Here is a 19,157-nt window from a genome sequence, read left to right on the forward strand (position 1 = left end):
CCAATACACAATTCAACTACCACACACAATTTATTGTAGCTTTTCTACAACTAGGAATGAAAATAAGGATGCTTGTACATTCTTTTTTCTGTTAAAGCTCCCCAAACAAAGGTGTAAATTGCCTTGGGAGGTGAGACTGTCTCTTATCAAACTTATTTCTAAACCTATTGAAAGGCTCAGAGGTCAACATCACTCATCCAGAGAACAGAAAAGACTTTCAACTTTAATGTAGAACAACATTGCTGTTAAAAAATAATGGGGTGAACCCAAAGGGTGCATACATTTCTGGAACTAAGAGGTTCAGGAAGAAAAATAATTTGATGCTGTTAGCATCAAAGAAGCAGAGAAACAAAAATGTAACTAAATCATTCAGCAATCTGAATTTCATTGCCACAATGGGAACATATAAAGATTCTTTAATGATTCCCATTACCTTTTCTCTTCCCAATATACTACTGTTATTTCTCTAGGAATTATAGTAGCTGCTTAGATCTGACAGTACTAATAGATCTCAAGATAGAAAGCCTGTTTGCCTATGAGATTTGGGAGCCAAGCTCTGAAAGAAGTTTGGCAGTACTTTTCCGATTGACACAGTCTGGGGCTGGTTACAGCACACGTACCGAACAACAGCATTTAGCCGACAGCTACCACATTCTCCACTGAGTGCAACAATAAGGGAGCCAACTTGAACACTGTGACTGCAACCCGCGAAAATCAATACAGAGATTTCTTTCTCTGTGTGCTTCCACCCCCTGTAACACATGTGGCATGGATGAGATCACCTGCTGCTCGGGAGTGGGAGGTCTCTGCAGGAAACACAAGTCCAGTTGCCTTGTTTGTTTTCCCAGAGAAAGTCATCCTTTGGAATTACAACAAAGCCAGCACAGCGTGGCTTTTACAGCATGCGCCGCACGACACAATAAAAATGCCTGGGAATGTGATCTGCGGGAATAGGCTTGGAGCAGCTTGCGAAAAGCAGTTCAGAGCAGCTAGGCCAAGGGTTGCATTAGCAACCATGAAATGCCAACTTGGGAGGATGAAAGTTGGAATGCAGGCAAGAATGTTTATTCCCACGTTGTCTTATCTTGGCAATGAAGAGCGGCAAAGGTCATTTCGTATCTCCTTTGGCCATCTGGCATTTTAGCACACTGCTGTGGGGCTTGGAACCTCGGTCACCAGCAATCGCTTCATATGTGTTGGGTAGATTCTGTTAAATATTTCTTGGATTGCTCAAGCCCAACCTATACACTCTGCGAGAAGAGTAGTGGAGCCCCTGCTCCAAACCACATCTCCTTGTGAGAGAAAATGTATGACACGTAACATCACTGCAGTCAGCATTTTCCCATCCCATGGCGAGCGGCAGGCAATGAAGCTGTGTGGGAGATGTGATGGAGTCTTTTCACACATCTTCTTCCAGTAGCTGAGGTGGAAGTGATTTAGAACAGAATTGTCAAGTCCGGGCTTGTTTTTCATGCATCCCTAGATGCAGGTACATGAAACAGAAGATGTACAGTATTCTAGAATCATAGAATCGTAGAACTGGAGAGTTGGAAGGGACCCAAGGGTCATCTAGTCCAACCCCCTGCAATGCAGGAATCTCAGCTAAAGCAAGTAGTTTGGCATTTGCCAACCTGGTGCCCTCCATCAGCTCCAATCAGTCCCAGCCCAAAATATCTGGGTAAAAGCAGGTTGGTGAGAGCACAAGGCATTTGGGACTTGCTTTCAATGCTGGTCAGCTGAGGAGTGCTGACTGCAGACCTCATTTGTCAGGGCGCTATGAGGAGCATGCCTTAAGGCTCCAATTGTTTCTTTGCAGCCATGTTGTTTGGATGCCTGATTATCGTCTTCCAAAGCAACTACTCTATTCCCAAATCAAGAATGGAAAGGGAAATACCGGTGGACAACAAAGGAGCTTTAAAGATGATCTCAAATCTAAAAAGATGTAACATAAGCACTGATAACTGGGAAACACTGACCTGTGAGTGCTCCAATTGGAGAACAGCCTTCGCCAAAGGTGTCATGGACTTTGAAGAAGCACAAACTCAACAGAAAAGGGAGAAATGTGCTAAGAGGAAGGCACGTTTGACAAACCCTCACCATGATCAACTCCCGCCTGGAAATCTATGTCCCCACTGTGGAAGGACGTGTGGATCCAGAATTGGCCTCCACAGTCACTTATGGACTCACTGTTAAGATTGTGCTCATGGAAGACAATCCTACTCGGCTATGAGTGATCACCAAAGAAGAAGAAGAACCCCTATGTGTATGTGCATAAGAAAAACCTGGATGCAATCATGCATACGCTGACATCAAGACTGCATTTTTTTAATGCATGTATGAGCAAAGGTAATGTGGAAAGGGGAAAAGATGAAAAAACTGAAAGCTGCGTTACAACACTCAGAAATAAATACATAAATGTGTAAATACGTAGATGAAAATAAACAGCAGCAGAACACTAGAGAATTTGAATGAATCACTTCCACTGAGAACAAGACAAAGTATATCAGTATTCCCAACTCTGGAGAGAATAACTGGGTAATGAGGACATAAAGTAAAGGTCCAACTGCCTTTCTAGCCAGTCTCCTGCTATGAATGTATTTAAACAGTATTTTCTTGCTGATACTGGTTTTAAACAATGCCCTCTTAAAAAAACAAAACATTTTTTCTTCCTGGTGGAGTATAAGGTCAGGTTTAAGGTGCTGCTTTTCTCCTTTAAAGCCCTATGCGGCCTAGGACCCTCGTACTTACGGGACCACCTCTCCTGGTATGTCCCGTAGAGGACCCTAAGGTCCATGAATAATAATAGCTTAAAGGTCCCGGGCCTTAAGGAAGCCAGACTATCCTCCACCAGGGCCAGGGCTTTTTCAGTGACGGCTCCAACCTGGTGGAATGTTCTGTCCCACGAGACTAGGGCCCTGCAGGACTTGATCTCCTTCTGCAGGGCCTGTAAGACAGAGCTATTCCACCTGACCTTCAGTTTGAATTAGCCTGATCCTCTATACCCTTTTCCCTTTCCTCTTCTATGAAGAAACCCTTTCTGGGACCCCAAATTTAAATTCTTATTCACACACCTTCTTGCTGGCCCTAGTAGGACCAACTTGGACAGTTAGCCCTGGTGATCATTCAATGTCTACTGACTGGGTTGTGTTCCCCCCCCCCCCAAAAAAAAATGACCCCTGAATTTTTTAATTTTATTGATATTGATGCTGCATTTTATGTTGTATTCTATGCTGTTTTATGCTGTCTTTAAGTTGCATTTTAATCAATGTTTTATATTTCCTGTTAGCCGCCCTGAGCCTGGTTTTTAAACCGAGAAGGGCGGAGTATAAATAAAAATGTACTATCATCATCATCATGGTCAACATTTGTGGGGGGTTTTCTTCTCAGTTGGACAAGACTTCCATCCATGCACAAGAGACTCGGGGAACCCCCAAGGGTCAAAGATGCACAAAAAGTCTTTAGAAAAGCACAAAGTGAGAGGGAGACCCTCCAAATAGCCAGAGGAGGACTGTTGGAGGGGTAGAAAAGGGGAAAGGGGTGATGGACTATGCTGAATAGCAGCACTTCACACTGGAATATTATGTTGTACTTGTTTTAATAATTACAGTCCACTCTAATCCGAAACCTATCATTTCTCTTTTTAACATTTTAAATATTTCAAAACTGGCTTTACAAATTCACCACATCTGTTTTCCATCTGAGAAGAATCCATTATCCAAAGCACAGTAGTCTGATTTTTATGATGGTTTGTGGAAACTCTTAGCTAAGCTAATTTACTTTTCTATTTCATTTTCTACATTCCTATCCAACAATCTTCCAGTCCCCCCCCCTTAATATTGGTCCCCCACCCTCATTTGCTGTCCATTTACATCAGCAAATCTCACAGTTCAGAAAGATAATTGCATTTTTATCTGAAAGTCTTTGTCAGTCAAATATTTAAAAGTATTTTTAGATTACATGGGCATTATACCATTCTTTCGCATTTAGGAATAGAACAGGAAAAGGAATATTAGAAATAGAAATAACAGAAACAGAAATCGAAAGAAATAGAAATAACTACTGTTAACTCACTGTTCTGTGATGCTTACTGTATTATTGCTGTCTGCAGTAAACTGCACTACAGTAGAAAAAAATGAGAGGGGGGACCACCACCTTGATGTCATCATGAGCACAAATAATCATGGATGAACAATACAAAGGGAGTCTGGAAGGGCCCTCTGAGCTCATGAAGAGCTCATGCAAATGCCTACATTTGTGTGAAGAACGTACAGTATGTGGGAGGAATATTGCCCTGATGCCCTCATAAGCAGAAACCCTCCTGTATGCACATTGAAAAGGACATCTGGAGAGGCCCTAGGTTCTGCTGGTGAAAAATTGAAACCTCTCAAGTTATTTTAAGGGAGAGGAGGAAGAGGGGAGAAATGAACAATCTGAAGCTTGTGAATTCTTCTACACAATAAGCAAGAGAAGTTGTCTCTTGCAATATTATTGTAACCTTATATATTTGTCTCCTGGAATTTTACCCTCCACAGCACTTCTCACTTTTTCAGAAAGGGAAATAGTAAACTCAGTAAGCGAGTGTTATTCTGGTAAGAGCTTGGCTTCTTCGGACGGTTTACTAGAGGGTGAATATACTGCAGATTTTCTATCTTTAGCATATATGGGACAAAGCAGGGACTGAATTTCTATCCAGAATAAACCAATAGTAGTTTTTCAATGTGCTACAGATTTTAATTCCATCTATCATTTACAATTCGAGGAACACGAAACCAGGAAAGCTTTAACATATATATTCCCATGTAATTGCTAGGTTAATGAGATGTAATACTGAATTTGAATGGTAATGGCATATCTGCCGATGTGTTTGTCCTTCCTTTTTATTGGCTGGTCTTTTCACATTAGATTATTTCATCACTGCAGGAGGACCCTGGCAAAGTTCTCCATGCTTGGGATTTGTTTAAAACTTGCCTCAAAGGAGATGTGAGTTTTACAAGCCTTTAAATTATGTTCCAGCTCAGATGCAAATCTGACAAGAAATTTGGCCTTGCCTCCTTGTGGATCCTCTCTGATACCCCAAACACCCCTCTTTCCCGGAAAGCTTTCTATTGTGCGTAGTGGACTTTGTCCAATGAGAGGGGAAAGGGCATTCTGTGCCATCCTCCCGTCCCCCATTGCTGCCCTGCTGTGCTCTGATGCCCAACCTGGTAGCCCATGAGAGTTGTATTATAGTGGCATCATTGCAGCTTTCAGAAGGAGAGCCAATAAGCTTGCAATATCCAATGTCCTGTCGCTGCAGTCAAAGAAAACGGCAGAAAAGCAGTTCATTGGTGGGCAAAATTACATGTGACATTAATCACATGGTTTGTCCTTGAGGCATTTGTCTTGTAAGAATAGGCTGTGGGGGGTGGGGTGGATGAAGTGGGAATGAAGACCCCCCCCCCCCGATCCCAATCTAGATCATTTGTTTTAGTTAATTTATATATTTCCATAATTCATAATTACAGCACTGCTATCAATACAAGACAGTTTCAGATTTTAGAGCAAAGAATTTTTGTCATGGACAGCCGTCAGCTCAAAATGACCCTGAGGCTGAGCACCTGGTCCTTTAGGCACACAGTTACCCTATGGAGAAGCAGGAAGTCCCCCACATTTGCCCTCCCTCGGAAACAGTCCTTTTGTTTTGTCAGGATTCAACCTCAATCTGTTGGCCTCCATCCATGATCCATAAATAGATTTGGCATCAAATCTGGAATTAAGTTGGATAATTCTTCAACATCTCCAAAATCAGTCAGCTCTGCTTAATTTTCAAGTAGATAAGCACAATTTAAAAAAAAAAGTGAGACAACAGTCGCATCTGAACTTTGTGATGGGAAAACAGAAGTTCTCAGCCAAAATAGCACAAGTTGCCTCTGAATTTCTGAAACTCTTTCGTGAATAGTAATGCTTATCCTATTCCTATGTAGACACAAGGAGAGAGGAACCTGTTGAATTAGAACTGCCACAATCTCTGGCTGTGATTGGTGAGACCTGCATTCCAGATGTTGCTTCTATCTGCTAGAGAGAGAGAGAAAGGGAGATCCAGTATTCACTTAGGTTTCTAGAAAATTAATCAACAAGCCTGAGCAATTGCTGTTAAGATCAATACTTTGAATGCACTGAGAAAAAGCACCAGCTCAGCATTTTCAACTCATACCACATACTCAGTTGGTGTCACTCACAGGCCTGGCTACTTTTAGAATTGTTATTCTTTCAAATGCCAGAGGTCAGATTGAATTCTGAAAGCATGGGGATTTGGTCATTGACAGGCACTTCTCCTGGAAAGATAGAAATGCAAGGCAGGGCAAAGACAGGATGAATCCCCTTGAGGATCATACCAGATCAACTGCAACCCAGAAGCACTGGGAGAGCTCAGTCAGGATCACACAACCTCTTCAGACATACTGCTGTCCAATCCTCTTTGCTTCTCTGCCTCATTTTACTTGTGCTCAGTGCAATACACAGGCCAGAGGCTGCCTCAAGCCACACATTTTCAATGCAAGCAGCATCTAGTTCTAAGAGGTTTTATGTGCCGTTTTTATGGAAATCACCATTTGCATTCCATAGAAAAATCCTAGAAAAAACATATATGGAATAGAAGCTAAAGTGTGTGTACATACATGCTAAAGTGGTGAAATATTCAGCATTACTTTAATGAAAAATAAAATGTCTCAATCCTGAATATCATGAAATAATGAAGGAAGCTGGTTAATATTCTACAAAAGTGGCTTATTATGGCATCTCCTGGAAGAGAGAAATACTGCGAACATGTTATTAATATGGTCAATTATGTATTGTTGATACACGGATCACATCCAACCTTTGTGGGATTTGTGGGGATTTATGTGGCTTAAGCAACTGCACATTCTTTTTGATAACTGTAATAAAATTCAGGCACTGCATGAAACTCACGTTTGGTTTACTGGGGTTTCGTATGATGGTTTGATAGATTCACTGCCTAAAGAAAACAGCATGCTCATTACTTTGCTTATATAAAACAAAGGTATTTGAATAACGGCAGGACTTTGTCTTCTAAATATTATCTTTATAAAGAGTAGTTTTAAAAAGGCCCTAAGAAATGCACACATCATTTCCACCCAAAATTCCACGGCTGGAAAAGTTGTTTTTGGAAGCATCCTTACAACTCCCCAGTAAAACCTATGGGAGTTACATACTTCTGTTTGAAAACAGAATGTGGCTGCTTCACTATCAGTTGTACAAAAGGATCAAGGACAGATAGAATTTGCTCAAAATATGCACAATAACGTAGGTCGGGGGGGGGGGACACTTAACCACGCTGACCTCTCTCCATACCTGATGTCCAAGAAAAACCTTCGCCTGCCTCCAATTGCAAAATAGCTCATTCTTGGTAACGTAAGAGAATTACAGTAGATACTTAAAATAAAACCAGAATTCCTTCCAAAAGGAATAATAACCATGCATTTCAATTGTGTGTTCATAGAAACAGATCCAAAACAAGCTAGCAAAGCTAGCAGTTTGAACCAGAGTTCACCACAAAACCTAGTTTCGGTATTGCGACTCCGGCTTGGAGATGCAGAACAGTAGTAAGGGCAGTAGGTAAGCCCATAAAAGGCACCAAAACACCAAAAAAAGAGCTCCAATACCCGTATTGCTTACATTTAGATTATTATTACAATTACTATTACAGTTATTGTTTCCGTTAATTCAGAGGCATAGCATGGGCAGGGCGAGGGGGAACGTTGCCCTGGGCACATGCTTATTATATTTTTTGAGGGCACATTTTGCTTCTCATGCTGCCCTTGCCAGCCCTGCTCTGCTTTGTGAGTCTGATCCCATATCCCAGGCTCGTGAAGCAGCGTGGGGCTGGCAGGGCGCCAGGAGGAGGCAAAAGCTGATTGCAAGGGGGCCTGCCTGCCTGCCTTGCTGTGTCCTTCTCACATTGCCCTCCCAGCCCGCACTGGCAGAGCACTGTGAGGAGGAGGCAACAGCCATGTGCCCTTTGATCCCAGCCTCACAAAGCCAGTCCGTGACAATAAATAAACCCAGGGATCTACTGCCAGCGTAAATCATGTGGAATGTAATCTGCTGGGAACAGTCAAATACCACATTCCTTGTTTTGCTAGAGTGGACATGCAAGGGGATGTTTGGTCCAGCCAGCTGAAACTTCCTGTTCCTCCTGGCTGGAGCATCCTTCCTTGCATGTGACTAGTGGGTGGGCGTGACCTTGCCAGACCTGGTAAAAGGACAAGGCAGGCTGCCACACTCTCTCTTTTCGTCCTGTGAACTGCTGGACTGCTAGCCGGCAGTCACTAGGTAAATCTCCCTTATGGGGTAAACCTGTTTGTATGTGTTTGAAACTTTATTTTTTTTTTTTTTTAAAGAATATTTATTCCAGTTTTAAAGTTACAAAAAAATATATATAGAAAAAACAAACCACACGCATCTTACAAAAAACAGACAATAAAAAAGAAATAAGAAAAAACAAAAAAATCACAGTAAAAAATAACAAAAATCAAATTAGACCTTTACAACCTTTTTCCCTTTTACTTATTTCCAAGACTTCCTCTCACCTCCCTGCTTTGTATTCTAGTTTAAATCGTATCTCCAGCAAATCCTTCTAACCTTCTTTTCTTTTACTTATTTTAACATTCGAAAGTATTTAATTCTCCTCTATCCTCATTTTACGCTTCATATTTACTTATTCCATTGTACCATGTCTGCCAATGCGGCCTAATATTCTTTTCCAACCTTTTTCTAACATTCTTTTATATTACAGTGTTTCTGAAGATATATTTTAAATTTTCTCCAGTCTTCTTCCATCAACCCTTCTTCCTGAACTCGAATTCTGCCGGTCATCTCAGCCAGTTCCATATAGTCCATCACTTTCATCTGCCATTCTTCTCGGGTAGGCAATTCTTGTGTCTTCCAATATTTCCCTATGAGTATTCTTGCCGCTGCTGTCGCATACATAAAAAAATTCCTATCTTCCCTTCGCACCAATTGGCCGACCATGCCCAAGAGGAAGGCCTCTGGTTTCTTCACAAAAGTATATTTCAATACCTTTTTTAATTCATTATATATCATTTCCCAGAAGGCCTTGATCTTTGGGCACGTCCACCAAAGGTGGAAAAAGGTACCTTCATTTTCTTTACATTTCCAACATTTATTATCGGGCAAGTGATATATTTTTGCTAACTTGACTGGGGTTAAGTACCACCTATAAATCATTTTCATTATATTTTCTCTTAAGGCATTACAAGCCGTAAACTTCATACCTGTGGTCCATAACCGTTGTATGTGTTTGAAACTTTAAGCCTAAAGCCTGTCTTCAGGGATCACACTGTGTTTGTTAATTTTGAATAAGACTCTGGTGTCTTTATTCTTTCAGGAGGGATTCAAGGGGTCTTACCAGGAAAATATTAGAATGCATTACAATCTGGACAAGCCAGATTGAATTGCGTACAGTGGTACCTCAGGTTAAGTACTCAATTCGTTCCAGAGGTCCATTCTTAACCTGAAACTGTTCTTAACCTGAAGCACCACTTTACCTAATGGGGCTTCCCGCTGCTGTGCAATTTCTGTTCTCATCCTGAAGCAAAGTTCTTAACCCGAGGTACTATTTCTGGGTTAGCGGAGTCTGTAACCTGAAGCGTCTGTAACCTGAAGCGTCTGTAACCCGAGGTACCACTGTATTGTCTTAAGAAACTCCCACGAGTTTGCAACTAGTTTTCTGCTGTGTAAAGGGGAATGCACTCTGCTAAGTAAAGGAACTTGCTAGCGCACGTTAGGAAGGATATTAATAAACAATATATCCTCTCCTGCCACCCTGAACATTCCCACAAATCAGGGGTGAGGAGCCTCAGGCCATGGGGCCAAATGGGGCCCTCCAGGCCTCTCTGTCTGGACCAAAGGACTCTCCCCAGGGAGTGTCCTCCTCCACAGCAACCCCCCCCACCTCCTCCTTTGCATACTCTTTGGGTGTTTCGGCCTATTTGGAATTTTGTCTCTTGCTTGGCCGCTTGCTTTTCCTGTGATTTGAATGTCACCGTTGCTTGTCCTATTATTTCAGAGCAAGTGAGAGACAAAAGAAAGATAAAGATTTTGGAGTGCTTGGCTCCCAGTAGAACACACACTGTCATTCATCAAAATCATGCTGGTAAAATAATAATCTTTGGACAGGAATTTTCAAACTCAAGAAATTAGAATTGGGGGCCAAGAACATCAGATAAATGTACAAACAGATGCTTGCTATTTCTGAGGTATTAATATCATGCATTTATCCATTTTCAAAAAAGAGAATTCACTCAAAGACAAACAGTATCAAACACTATTTCTTGGAAATATCACATCCTTTCTTTCTTAAGATTCAGCAACATGATAAATGATGTGTTGGATTAACCGAAGGTATGAAAATATTGCCCTAGCCAAAGGCAGATAGAGACAATTAACTATGCCAAGAAGCACACAGAAAAACTTTCATTGACCTTGAGTAACAGCAACATCTGTAGATATGCATCTCTCAGATATTTGCAGATACCCACTGGGTGAGATGTGGTGCCATACCTTGTGCTTCCAGTCTAGCACAGGGTGGTATACTGGAAGCAATGGGGAAGGGAGGTGGGTCTGGTTGTAGTCTATAAGCCACCAGCTGGCTTGATTAAATGAGAGCATGAAATATATGAAATTGGGAAGAGAAACATAATTGTTTTAAAGCGGCTGTGTAAATATACCAAACGAGTTGGGTGGTTTGAAGGCACATGATGCTCCACCTTGCTGAAGCTAAGCGGGTCAGTGTCTGGTTCAGAGATCATCTACAAAACCCCAAGTAAGGTGCCTTGAGTGCCGTGATATGCTAAATAAATCTCAACCTAGCAGAAGCCCCAGGGGCCACAATGTAATTTCCACAATGTCCATTCCATCTCAGTTTGATGAACATCCTTTAGAAGACACTGGGGAACGAGAGAAACAAGCCATTGAAAGAGGATCTACTTCCCGATCTCTGTCTGTAGCAACGCAGAACTAGCCTTCAGTCTTTCAAGTGTCTTTGCTCATCTCCTCCATTTTGCAGAATGCCACTTTTTTTCTCTGTTCTTGGCCAAGTGCTAATAAATGCATTTAAAATGACAAAATAGCATTTTCCTTAAATCTCTGATATGTTGAGACACCCCACACCCCAATTACAACCTTCTATCCCATTTCAAAGAAGCAGTCGGCCTTTCCAAACCGAGAGTGGGTATTAAAACATTGTCATCCTGAACCCAAGTAGGGCTCAAATTCCTGGCCCCACACAGATCTGTTGGACTTGTGTCTCTGACATCAGTGAAGCCAGGTTTTTCCACATGTGCCTTTAACTACAAGCTCTGGGAACTTCACTATTTCCATTATTTTCACCAGATGAATTAAATCATCATGTCCAATTCCATTAGTCACACTGCAGAATGACAATACACACACACATAACCAAATGAACAGCTGTGGACAAACATGTTAATGGATGAGGGCAGGAATTTAAAACCTTAGGGTACATATGTGAGTTTTTTGGGTGGGGGGCTGTATGCCTGAGTCCTTTCTGATTCCTGGATCCAGCAAGGGTTAAAATCCAATGGATGATTCAATTGTTGGAACAGGCCAGGCCAGCTTCTTGGCCGTTTGTATAATAAAGGAAGCTGCTCTGTGCCAGAGGGCAAATGGGTGCCCCCCTCCCTCACCTGGCTGGTGGTGAGAAGACAAAGGTCAGAGGCGTGAGAGAGAGCTAGCCTAGAGGCAGAAGTCTGAGAGTGGTTGTGCCTGGGGGAGAAGCAAGGCCTGCTGGGGTGCTAATGCTGTGAGCCCCTCCAGCATAGGCTCAGGTTGCATAGCTGTGCAAATAAGCCATAAAGAGGCTGCAGTCTCCGCAGTCCCTCATTCCAAGGAAACCAAGCCCTGGGTAAGTGCCCAGAAGATTGGAGTGGCTGCAACAATACTGGCTGTACCCTATTCATGTAACTGTATTTTATTTTAACTGTCCTGGAACTTGCTGGTTAAGGGCAAGTCGCAAATTCTATTGTTGCTGTTGCTGTTGTTGTGAATTATTGTTCACGATTTCTTTCTTTTAGTATGAACCAACTGAAAACTGACCTGCTGAATTCTGCATTTGGGCCTTATTCATGTCTCCTTTCTGAAACATTTCCCAGGCAGTTGGGAAAAGTTTCCTACCATAATACATCATAGGGATGTGCAGGGGAAATGACAGGTAGGCCTTTTTCAATTAATTCGATAGATTGAAAAGCTGCAAATAAACAGAATGACATCTTTATAAAATATACAACCGGGTTGTGTTATGACATCGCCAGAAAGAAAATGGCACCAGATCAGATAATAGAAAAAGGCCAGCGTTTACCCCGTTAATCAGGCTTGTTCTTTTGCAGACCAGAATGTAAACAAGTCATGGAAGTGTGTGTTAGTGATATATGTTTATTATCATATCCTCTCAACCCAAGAACTATTTTGCATCTATAATAATGGATGGCTTGGTTGATTGCTTAAAAACAAAATCCCAACTGCACTCAAGTGTGCAAACATCACTCAACAATATTAAAAAGTTGTGCCCAGTTGATTTATCTTATTGTTTGTCTAAGCATGGTGACCTTTGGTCCATGGGCAGCATGTCATTAAAGGCAAAGCTCTGATTTCACTGGTGAGTAAATTATTATGGCATTTTAAATATATGCTCCATTGGTCTCTATTTACCAGGACTGTCCCTGCTTTCTGGTACTTGCCCCTAGTAAATCACCATACGTCTAATGTCCCAATTTTTGCTTGGGAGAGCCTTTTTTCAAAGTATGTTAGTGAGAGTGACTGAAGTTACCATTCTCTTCTGTTTTCAGCCATTTCTTGAATCTTCTAGAAGTTAAATATCGGGGGGGTTAAACATATCCCCGCCTCCAACAAGACCCCTTTGGAATGATGATACATTATTTCCGAGCATCACTCCCATTGGGCCCCTCTGTGGCAAATTAAAGATGGTGGCAGGCTGTTCTGCCATTGCAAAAAGCCTTTGAACACTCCACCACCTGCTTCCCCAAAATTCCCAGTATTGACCATAATGCCCCCTGTCTCCTGGCTGGTGAAGGGCTATGCCCAGATGGTGGTGATCAGGATGAGCAGTGAAAAAGGTGGGATATAAATGGCAATAAATAAATGGAAAAGGGGAGCTACCACAACACAGGCCTGTTCCCAGTTCACCTGCATCCTACTAGGATGCAGGGGGATGAACAGCTGTGTTAAATGTTATGAAAATTAGTGATTTAATTTTTAGAGGTTTGGAGAAATAAAGAAGAAAAGCAAATAATAATAATAATAATAATAATAATAATAATAATAATGTCCCCCAATCCTATCAAAGGCACCAATGTTATTCTGGCCTTGGCAATTTATTGAACAAATCAAGGGAAAAACACTTCAAAAAAAATCAAGGAAATAAATGAATTTGTATTTGGCAACAAAGCACAAGTATAACAACCACAGAAGCCAGGTAAATAATTCTATGGAAACATTCAAAATGATAACATTACTTTCAATGCCCAAATTCCATAAAAAGACTTCACTATTGACTATTAGATGGTCAGATAGTTTAATCAATATCTTCCCACTTCCAGGTGAATTGTTTGAAAACCATTTTGTCCATACATCTGGGGCTGTCAGACAGAAGAGATGTGAGAAGTGTTGGTAATAGCAGGAAGTAAACATTATATAGTAGAGGTCTTCTGGTTTAGCCACTGGACTTCACCCGTTTTACTGTTAAAGAGGTACTGCAGTCCTGTTGCTAGAGAAGGGAAAAATGACCTGGTCTTAGTATTATTTTTATTTACAAATAAGTAAATATTTATAAATAAGTAAATAGCACTTTTTCAGCACATCCAAGTGTTCCAAGTATGTCCTATACATTATCTTCTTGTAATCTTTATAACACTATTGCAAGGCAAAGCAGTTTTCCCATACAGTCATACCGTGGAAGTTGAACGGACTCTCTTCCGGAAGTCCGTTCGACTTCCAAAGTGTTTGGAAACCAAAGCGCGGCTTCTGATTGGCTGCAGGAAGCTCCTGCAGCCAACTGGAAGCTGCAGAAGCCCCGTCGGACGTTCGGCTTCCAAAAATAGTTCGCAAACCGGAACAGTCTCTTCTGGGTTTTGATCATTTGGGAGCCGATTTGTTTGGGAGCCAAGGCATTTGAGATCCAAGGTACAACTGTATTGAATCACTTATGATTCAGAATGCACTTTCCTCTTCGCAGAATTATAGAATTGGAAAGTTGGAAGACATGCTGAGAGTCCATGACAAATGACCATCCAACCTGTGCTTAAAAACCTCCAGGGAAGGAGAGTCCAGCAGCTTCCAAGGGAGTCTGTTCCACTGCCAAACATCTCTTGCTGTTAGAAAGATCTTCCTTCCCCATTCTTTGGAACTGTTGCAACCTTGTAGACAGGGACTATAGCTGAATACAGTGGAATTATCGTGGAATCTAGCACAAGGTTAGCATTTATTTCCATATTATTTCCAAACATTTTCCTTTTCTGGAAGGAAATAGGATGAAAATGAGCATCAAACATGCAACATATTCCACTATAGTTCCAGAAGTGGCTTCTACATTGCATGAATGCAGAATTTAACAATTAGAGAAAAGTCATGGAAATTGAATAATCTGCTGTGCATGGATGCAGCCCAAATCGTATGAGAAGTGTTTGAAAAAGATGGGCATGATTAGCCTGGAGAAGAAGAGATCAAAGAGAGACATAAGGACCATCACACAGAAGATGGAGCAGACTTGTTCACTGCAGTTCCAGGGGCAGGAGGAGAACAACTGGGTAAGAACCTTCACGGATGTAGATGCTGGCCAGGCTTTAGAAGAACATTCTTAACAGTGAGAACTCTTCAAAAGAACGGGAACAGTCTGTACACTGGGTGATTCATGGTACACTAGCGACACCATGTGGACATGCTTAAAAGGTCTACTGTTTGGATTTGAGTAGTTTTCTCTCGTTTTTATGGCTTCTCTCAAGCAATATTCCATTTTATGCTTCCCATCACAAGAGCTGGAACCTTGATAGACCGATTGCTTTGGGAAGCTGTTAAATTTATTAAACAAAATGAATGTACATAGAATCTGAATTCCAAAATACACAGTGGAACGAAACCTTTATTGGAAGGAAGTGTTCAGAGTTTCCCAAAATGCCAAGTTAACAATATTACTTAACTGACACAAAGCTGATTCGATTTACAGATACCATGAAACAAGACCCCTGGTGTTGGAATCAATAGTTCAGGAACACCTGAAGCAGCCTTAAAACAATTGGTTGGTTTGTTTCTTTAGAATGGCTAATAATGTGCACTTTTGTGAAGGAATAGGTGAGTGAGGAAATCTGAATTCTCTCCTAGGGAAAAACTGATGTGTCAGAATTTTAGCGTTAAACTATTGTGTGTAGATTCAGCTTCAATGCCTTCCATTGTAGACTCTCCATCGTCACCTCCATAATTAGGCAGATATTTTGTGGGCACCAGCTGAAGATGCGTTTCTTCCTTTGGGCTTTGGGGATCAATATGTTGTTGAAGTTCAAAAACTGAGGGTTTTTGTCTGCTGGGTTTTACTATTTTGCTTTTAGATATATAGTTTTAAATATTTTAATCAGGGTTTTTTTGAGAGTCGTTGAATTTAACAGGTTGTCAACCTGCCAGGGCTCTTTTGGGAGGAAAGACAATATATTAACACAGCAGATCATTGCCATCAGTACCACCACCATAGGGAGGGACGGATCCAGAAGAGGCTTGCTGGTGGGGGGGGGGCAGAGCTGCCATGCTAGCCTCCTGGCATGTGGGTCACTGTTGCTTACTAGGAGAGGGAGGGCATGGAGCAAACCCACCAATAGGCACACTTGATAGTTTCCCACATGTGACCTTTGAGAGCTTAAGCCAAATTGATCTCAAGGTGCATATTCTGTGAGATTCAACAAAAGTAAACTTGAAAGTGTACTTTAAAACCCATATTGATATTTACCTGGATCCATTGCACAACCGTCATAAATGATAGAGGGCTGAAAGGAAACATAAATCACTGTCGTTAGCACACCTGTACTCTCAGTGCTTCTGGTCACCATTGACTTTTGAACTAACAGAAGGTATTTTTGTTTATTTTATAGATTTATATGCTGCTTTGCAGCTTGGGGCCATGAAAGCAGTCTACAACAATAGAATTATTATTTTCTAAACAAATTCTATAATGCACTAAAAGCATTTCTATGAAATTCTAAAAACAATGAAACAATTCCTACAGGTGTACAATTAATATTCCATAAAATGACCGATTCGCACTTCAGGGAAAGATTCTTAAACAAAAGTATTTTAGGTAGTGACTTAAACATCAAGATCCAAGCTACCTGTCTAACTTCAGCTGGTAATTGACTCCAGAGGGCTGGAGCTGCAAGACTAAAATGCTGGTTTCTAGCACAAACTAAACCGCTGTTCTAACCACTGTACCTTGACAATCTTTTCCACAGATATAGGCACACCTCAGCCAGTGCAGTATAGTGGTTAGAACAGGGGTGGGAACCCTTTTTTATTTTGAGGGCCACAGCCCCTTCTGGGCATCCTTGGGGGGGGGCACATGCCAGTGGTGGGTGGGACAAGAGGCAAAAGTGGGCAGAGCCATAAATGTGAATGCTCATAGACTCATAGAATGGTAGAGTTGGAAGGGACCACGAGGGTCATCTAGTCCATTGCACGAATCTTTTGCCCAACATGGGGCTTGAACCCACAACCCTGAGATTAAGAGTCTCCTGCTCTACTGACTGAGCTATCCCAGCTGAACAAGACACTTCAAAACTGCCAGAGCTCTCTCTGGGACCTTGAAATAAACCACACCTTTCTCTACACTCAAATATCCCTTTCTACCCTTCGCCCAGACAAGCAGGAAGCTTTGCCAGAGCTCAAGGGCACATTCCAGGCAGGCAAAGGCACAGAAGGAGGATGCAAAGCAAGGCTGGCAAAGGGCTTCAGGAGGGCGTGTCGCTTGAGGAGAGTCTGAAGAGCCAGACAGAATTGCCTGGAGGGCCACATTTCGCCTCTGAGCCCCCCAATCTCTGGCTTAGAGTATCAGGCCAGGGCGGCAGAGACCCTGGTTCAGATTCCCAGTCAGTCATGCAGCGCACTGGGTGACCTTGAGCCAGTTCCTATCTGTCAGCATGACCAGTAGGATAAAATGGGGGCAGACTCAAGCTCCTTAGAAGAAGGGTGGGAAATAAATGTAAAGAAAGAAAGAAAGATCCTTGCCCAGTCCAATGAAAAAGGGGTGAGAGAGGTTCTCAGCTAAGTTCATGGCTGGCAGACAAAACGTGCAGCCTAAAACTTCTTCCCACACCCACATGGAATTTTGACTGGCAGCACAATGAGCAGGGGTGTTTCCGCTTGCAAATAGCAAGTGCAATTCCACTTACTTCGGAGCTCACAGACAGTTTTCTGAATGTCGCATCAGACTGGGGTAGATTCACCATTGGATCCATTTTGCTGGTAGAGAGAAACAGGAAAAGCAGCATTAGACAAGTGTTCCCCACAATGTGTGCAGGGGAGCCACTTGTGAAGCAGGATCAGGCCAGCTGCTAAGAAGCAGGATCTGCTCCTATGTGGTGCCAAATGCTGCTGCTTTGTGACTCTCTTTGAAATACCTCCTAAATACCTGTCTTGCACAAGTGGGATCCACTGGGATCTTTCAAAGTGTGAGCACCGTGGCAGAAGTATTGGCCTCACCAGGCCACCAGCACAGCACTGGCCTCCAGGCCACCTCCCCCTCCCTCCTCTTCTGCTGCTGACAGGAGGCCAAGTGTGTAGTATCTCCTCTCTCTGCCCGTCACTCCTGAGTGAAGCATCTGTGCTGCCATTTATGCACCATCATTTGGCATTGTTCCAGAATGTGGAGAGTTATGGCACGAGTTTCACAGAATCTTAGATGATAATATTCATATTTGAGTGGATACCATCATCTTCTGTGCTCTAAAACAATAATAATCTATTGTCATAAGGCTCAGAAGAACTCATGGTTGTGGATGCAGTACTGCCTGTAACATCAGAAATCCCTTCACAGGAATATTGTCCTTGTAGGTGTTCTACCAGGGATGCGGGTGGCGCTGTGGGTTAAACCACAGAGCCTAGGACTTGCCGATCAGAAGGTCGCGGTTCGAATCCCTTCGACGGGGTGAGCTCGGTCCCTGCTCCTGCCAACCTAGCAGCTCGAAAGCACGTCAAAGTGAAAGTAGATAAATAGGTACCGCTCCGGCAGGAAGGTAAATGGTGTTTCCGTGCGCTGCTCTGGTACGGCAGAAGCGGCTTAGTCATGCTGGCCACATGACCCGGAAGTTGTACGCCAGCTCCCTTGGCCAATAAAGCAAGATGAGCGCCGCAACCCCAGAGTCGGCCACTTTACCTTTACCTTAGGTGTTCTACCAGGAGGCCTTACAAACAGCAGGAGAGAGAAGGCAAGCAAAATGCAAGGGAGATAGTGAAAGATACAGGATATTGAATGCAGATTTCCAAAGAACAGCAAGGAGAGACAAGAGGGCCTTCTTCAACAAGCAATGCAAAGAAATAGAGGAAAACAATAGAATGGGAAAAACCAGAGATCTGTTCAAGAAAATTGGAGATATGAAAGGAACATTTCATGCAAAGATTACCATAATAAAGGACAAAAGGACAACCAACATAAAGAGGTACAAAGCAGCCTTGAATTCCTGCCGATTAAAACATATGCTGCAAGAGATAAATGAAAATCTTGGAGGTTTCCGACAACTCTCTGTGACTCCAAACCACATGGAAGAAATGAGTGCCATTTATATTTTCTGGCAATATTCCTAAACTGGCTACACAATTTGTGCTAAAGTAGCCCGATGAGACACAATGCACATGAGACAGAAAAGGACCCTTACCTTGGAGAACTGGCATGTTTTTCAGCGTTCAGGACTGGCTGTTGGTTTTGGTCGATACAGCACTGTGGAAAGAATCTTCCACATTTGGGAACGCTGTTGAGGGTAAAAATGCCATCTACATTAGAATCACGGGGTGTGTATTGGGGAGCAACACATGGAGAGGTGGAACTTTATTGGAAAGGGCTGGCACAA

The 19,157-nt window shown here is 42.3% G+C and overlaps 1 protein-coding gene across 1 annotated transcript in view; it reads right to left on the reverse strand.

Annotated features, from left to right (window-relative positions):
- Positions 1 to 13,544: 13,544 nt before the first annotated feature.
- The window catches only part of LOC308457795 (cadherin-related family member 4-like), a gene marked incomplete at its 5' end in the record, with an annotated part of 49,973 nt that continues 44,360 nt past the window's right edge, over positions 13,545 to 19,157 (reverse strand). The window contains 4 exons of the mRNA XM_080971969.1: positions 13,545 to 13,822; positions 16,049 to 16,085; positions 17,484 to 17,553; positions 18,966 to 19,058. Coding sequence (XP_080828095.1) covers positions 13,746 to 13,822; positions 16,049 to 16,085; positions 17,484 to 17,553; positions 18,966 to 19,058 — 277 coding nt within the window. The 3' untranslated portion in view covers positions 13,545 to 13,745. The remainder of the gene's footprint in view (positions 13,823 to 16,048; positions 16,086 to 17,483; positions 17,554 to 18,965; positions 19,059 to 19,157) is intronic.

This window comes from Podarcis pityusensis (assembly GCF_964106645.2).
Source record: "Podarcis pityusensis genome assembly, chromosome: 10".
NCBI classification, from domain to species: Eukaryota; Metazoa; Chordata; class Lepidosauria; order Squamata; family Lacertidae; genus Podarcis; species Podarcis pityusensis.